The sequence below is a fragment of the Ceratotherium simum genome, chromosome 21 (genome assembly GCF_057802395.1).
Source record: "Ceratotherium simum simum isolate JZ-2026a chromosome 21, ASM5780239v1, whole genome shotgun sequence".
Classification (NCBI taxonomy): Eukaryota; Metazoa; Chordata; class Mammalia; order Perissodactyla; family Rhinocerotidae; genus Ceratotherium; species Ceratotherium simum.
The window spans coordinates 48,245,990-48,251,074 of NC_141920.1; the positions used below are offsets into that span (position 1 = coordinate 48,245,990).

Below are 5,085 nucleotides of genomic sequence, written 5' to 3' on the forward strand. Positions count from 1 at the left end.
ATTTGGAGGCGGGGGGCGGAGGCTAGGGCAAACCCCCCTCAAGCGCCTGAGAAGGCCAGCGTTTAAGGGAGCAGAGATCCCGCAAGGTGGCAGAGGGCGCACACAGAGAGGCTGTCTCCAGGGTTGGTGCGAAGCTGGGACACTCTAGGTTTGGGTGGTCGAGAAGCCCTAGATCTAGTCCTGGAAACATGAGCTTGGGCTTAAGAGTCTGAGGCAAAAAGTCCTGGCCTTGGAGGCTGCGGGAGAGTACTTATCCACCGAAAGCTAGCTGCCGGGGAAGGGCCCCAAGTGTGTGGGGCCGGTGAGGACACTGGATCCTGCCCTCGCTGGGCCAGCCTGCAGGCCAGCAGATGCCCCGGGGAAAGCAAAAGCCGAGGCCCCTCTGCGCACCTGGGCCGGGCTTCGCCACCGGAGTGTCCAGTGCGGTTGGCCGCCAAGTCGGAGCGGCTAGGCCGTCTGTGGGGAGAGACAGCACGATTTGTAAAAATTTAGTCTGGGTCTGTCTTTATACTTTTGGATTTTCCTTTAAAGCTCACAAAATACCCCCTCATCCCCTCGGCCCTGCAATCCTGACTTGCCAACTTGGGCTAACAGGATGCAGTGCGAGGGCATCGGTCTTCTGGGGGAAGGGAGGGGGAAGCAAATCCGCAGACCCTGAGATCGCACCGCTAGACGCCATCAACTGGCAAGCTGCGCAAGCCTCACTTCCACCTCGTCCCCCAAAAGACCTTATTTTTAAAAGGAGATTTGGATCATCACCCTGAGCGATCCCATTAAAACCAATTACAGGAGAAAGCGTTCTCACTGTTCCTCCAGACTGGGTGCCAGAAGGGGTGCTCCCAGAAATCTCACTATTCCTGGGCTACAGCCTGGTCTACCAAGGTTGTGCAGAACACCAAAGTGAAGGAGGAGGTTGTGATAGAGTTGTGAAGTGTAGAGAGAGGCCTGAGGCTGTAGGATTCAGGCAAAGTTCCAGTTCCACACACAGGAGGGGAAGGGGTGCCAGAGAAGCAGTGAGGAAGGCAAAGTGCTGCACCAGGAGTTTGCAAATCCACTCTGGGCTCACTGACTTGAAGGGAGGCCTAAGATTCAAATACAGCAAAAACATGTAAAATTCAGGCTTCTCAGAGAAGCCAGCCCTAGGGCCCCAGAGACCTCAACAACACCTTCACGTGGCCCAGGTAGAAAATTAAGATATGTGGTTTTCTCCCGCCTTTAAAGACAAACCTGCATTACCCCCTGGAGTGGTCCACCTAGGATCTGTGTGTTTCATTGTGTGTAAAGATAAACTCAAAATTCAAAAAGTAACCATAACAATAAAGAGGCCTATTTAATGATGTTCTTGCTGAAGTGTTTAGAGGTAAGTGTACTGATGTCTGAAATTTACTTTGAAATGCATTTAGAAAAATAAGATTAATTGACCAGTGGAGGTATACATAGATTCACAGATATGTGATATAACAAATATAGTGAAATGCTAACTGCAAGATCTGGGCAATGGGTACATGTGTGTTTTAGGTAAAATTTGTTCAACTTCACTATGTCTGAACATTTTAACAATAAAATGTTGGTAAAACAGCAACCACCACTCCTCCCCAAAATAAAATAAAACCTGCAACCAGCCAAAGTCTCTCTCCCTCCACTTTTAAATAATTTCCAGAGCTGTTTATTTTTTAAGTCAGACAAAGGAAGAAAATTCTGAAGATTCAAGGGATAAAACTGGCAATAACACTTTAATATAGATCTGTGGAACCCTGGTCCTTGCAGCCAGAATACACATTTATAAGCCATAAATAAAGCACGCAGAAACCATAAATTAATCAGACTCGAGACCTGGATTTCACCGTGTCAAGAATGGGAATGCATTTTTTTTTCCCTTGGTCATTTACAACAGACCCTTACATCATTTTGTTTTCTCTTTTTAAACAATAGTACAACTTTCTGGTTCTCTGTTAAAACTACATTGTTTTACACTGAGTCACAAAAGTTTGTGGGGTTTTTTTGTGTTTTGCGTTTTTTTTTTTTTTAATAAAGTAAGACTTCCCTGCAACAACGACAGCAATGGAGGAGAACAACAATAACAAAAAATCGGAATTCGCAGATGCTTCAAGAAGCAGGTGTCTACACAGTAGTGGAAACCAAAGGCTTTTCTCTCTTTTTTCTTTTTTTTTCGACTGTTTATCTTTTTTCCCTTTCCCTCCTGATACAGAGTGATGGATATCAGTGTGGCCCATCTGTTACGGAGGGAAAAGCTGCAGCGTGAAGGGAGACTGCTGTCCTAGGGGTGGAGGTGTAATGGATTTCTTCTCCCTTTGCATCTCTCCAACACCCTTTCCTTAACGTCTCCACCGCACTTCCTCTCTCTCGTCCTTGTCCCGGGCTGGCCGGGCCGCAGCCTTCTTCTTAAGAGGAATTCATAATGGGCCGAGAGTACACCCCCTGGTAGTAGGAGGTGTCTGCCGCCAGAGGCGAGGCGTCCAGGCCCGCTTTGTTCGTGACCGGGCCCATGGCCAGGCTTCCCGGCATGGGGGAACCGTAGCCGGGGTAGTGCATCACCTGTTCGTAGGCCTTGAGGTCCATTTTGTGGGGCTGGTGGTGGTGGTGGCTGTGGTGGTGCTGCTGCTCCGAGGACATGAGGTTGTTGATGGAGAAGGGGTGGTTGAAGGCGTAGTGGTGCTCCGGCTTAAGGTGGGCCTCGGGCGGCAGGCCGGGGTGGTGGGGAGGGCCCAGCAGGTGGGCTGCGGCCTGCTGCTGCTGCCCGGGCGAGGGCGCCGGCTCCGGGGGGCTCAGCGTCGCGGCCGGCGTCCCCTTCAGCTCGCCCAGGCCTCCTCGCTTGTGCTCCTGGCACGGAGAGGCGCTCGAGTGGGGCGACTCGGTGCCCGCCGGAGTCTCGGGGGCCGGCCCGGCGGCCTCCCCGAGCTGACCCTGCGAGGCCTGGGCCCCGGCGGCCGCCTTCTTGCCACCGCCCGTGGCGCCCGCGGCTTCCTTCAGGGCCAGCTGCTTCTCGCACTTGAAGCGCTTCTGGCGGCGCAAGTAGCAGCCGTTCTCAAACATGTTGCCCGAGTCGGGATGCAGGGTCCAGAAGGAGCCCTTGCCGGGCTTGTCGGGCGAGCGGGGCACCTTGAGGAAGCAGTCGTTGAAGGAGAGCGAGTGGCGGATGGAGTTCTGCCAGCGCTGCTGGTTCTGCCGGTAGAAGGGGAAGAGGTCCATGATCCACTGGTAGATCTCGCTCAGCGTCAGCATCTTGTTGGGGCTCTGCTGGATGGCCATGGTGATGAGCGAGATGTACGAGTAGGGCGGCTTGGCGTGCGTGTAGCTGCGCCGGTACGTCTTGGGATCGCGCGCGCGGCTCAGCCCCGCCTGCCCGTACATGGGGCTCATGGAGTTCATGTTGGCATAGGGGGCCAGGCCGCCCATGGCCCCGGCCGCTTGCCCCCCGAGCGGACTCAGGCTCGGGCTCAGGTGCGGCCCCATGCCCGCCACGCCAGCCGCCCCGGCCGAGCCGCCCATGCTCGCCATGGCGCCCGCCCCGGGGGACATGCCGGCCAGGGACGGGCTCATGCCCGCGCCCACGTAGGACGACATGTTCATGGAGCCGGCGCTCATGTTGCCCGAGCCGCTGCCCATTGCAGCCGCTGACATGCTCATGTACGTGTTCATGCCGTTCATCCCCAGGCCGGCGTTCATGTTGCTCACCGAGGAGTAGCCCTGCGGACAGAGCCCGGGGAGGGAGGCGCACAGCGTTAGCACCGCGGCTTGAGCGTGCCCTGACCTCCCACCCACCGGGCTAGCCCAGGCCCCCGCCTCCGGGGAGGCCTCTGGGGAGTCCTTCCCTCGCCCGGCCCCGCTCCCGGACACAGAGTCCCTTTCACCCAGAGCGCGCTGTGATCGCCCTTGGGGAGGTGGCAAGCGGGCTGCTGCTCTGTGCCTGTGGCCAGTTCCTAGCCTTTGTGCGCCTCGCTCAGATTCTAAAACACGGTGCCTCCAAGCAACCCCAAGCCAGGCACCTCAAATGCATCTCTTCTTCACAGAGTCTCCCCAACTTTCCGACCAGCATACTAACTCGGCGCCACCACCTCCGACCCTAGCGAGCAACCTGTGGCACACCGCACAGGGCGCCCCAGGCGGCCTCAAGCGGAGACTGTCCCAGGGTCCTCTCTGTTCAGCCTTACTCCCGGAACCCCATCCTTGGCCCCAAGGGAACCGAAACCCAGTGCTGCGCAGAGTCTAGGGCCAGCAAGAGGCACTGAATGGAGGGATAAGGAGGAGACCGCGAAGTGAACTACACGCGGCTGGGCTTTGCAGCCACAAACTTTCTTTCTCTTTGTCCCCTAGTCTCTGACTCTGCCTCTACCTCAGCCCCCAACTCCTACCCACCTTCTTCTCTCCAGCTCCCCACCCCCTCGCCGGCCGACCTCCCACCCCTCCCCAGCCGCGCGCTGCCAAACATAACTCTGTTAGGATAGTGCGTGGCTCGGCCACGAAGAGGATTTGGAGGCGCCGCAAGTCAATATTTGATCACAAAGTTAATATTATCTCAAGGCTAACAGTGTGTCGTATAAAAAAGAGACCCATTTGAGTCGAAGGAGGGTGGAAAAGGCGGCTGCCCAGAGCGGCTGGGGTGGGGGGCGGGTGCCGGCGCGGGAAGCAGTCCCGAGGTTGGGGAAAAGAGCGAACGCCACCGCCCCACTTCCCGCTGGAAAAGGCGAGTGCCTACCTCGGGCTCGGCATAGTAGCTGCTCCAGTCGGACGGCTCGTGCCCTTCCATCTTCACCGCTCCCAGCATACTGGAAGCCGAGTGCATGGCAGTTTAAAATTTAACAGCCACAACAAACGACCAGCAATCACCCCCCACCCCCACCCTCTTAAAAAAAAAAAAAGTCAGCCAAGGCTCCGTCCCCTCCCTCCCTCTCTCCCGCTCCCTCTCTCTCGGCTCCACTCCCTCTCTCTCCCTCGGCCGGTCAGAGCCGGTAGTTGGAAGTGGGCGGGAGGGGTGAGTCTCGGGAGGAGGGGGCCGGGGATGGGAGGAGGCCGAGACCCTAGCCCCGTTGCAGGGAGCGCCGGTCGCCCGCCGCCGCCGCGCTC

General features: G+C 56.8%; 1 protein-coding gene across 1 annotated transcript; it reads right to left on the bottom strand.

Moving 5' to 3' along the window:
- Positions 1–720: 720 nt before the first annotated feature.
- FOXA2 (forkhead box A2) lies at positions 721–4,819 on the bottom strand. Its single transcript, XM_004441947.3, has 2 exons — positions 4,718–4,819; positions 721–3,708 (listed from the first exon to the last, which is right to left on the bottom strand). Exons 1-2 carry the CDS (start codon positions 4,802–4,804, stop codon positions 2,404–2,406), a joined length of 1,392 nt encoding a protein of 463 aa, XP_004442004.1. The 5' UTR covers positions 4,805–4,819; the 3' UTR covers positions 721–2,403.
- Between the last annotated feature and the right edge of the window lie 266 nt (positions 4,820–5,085).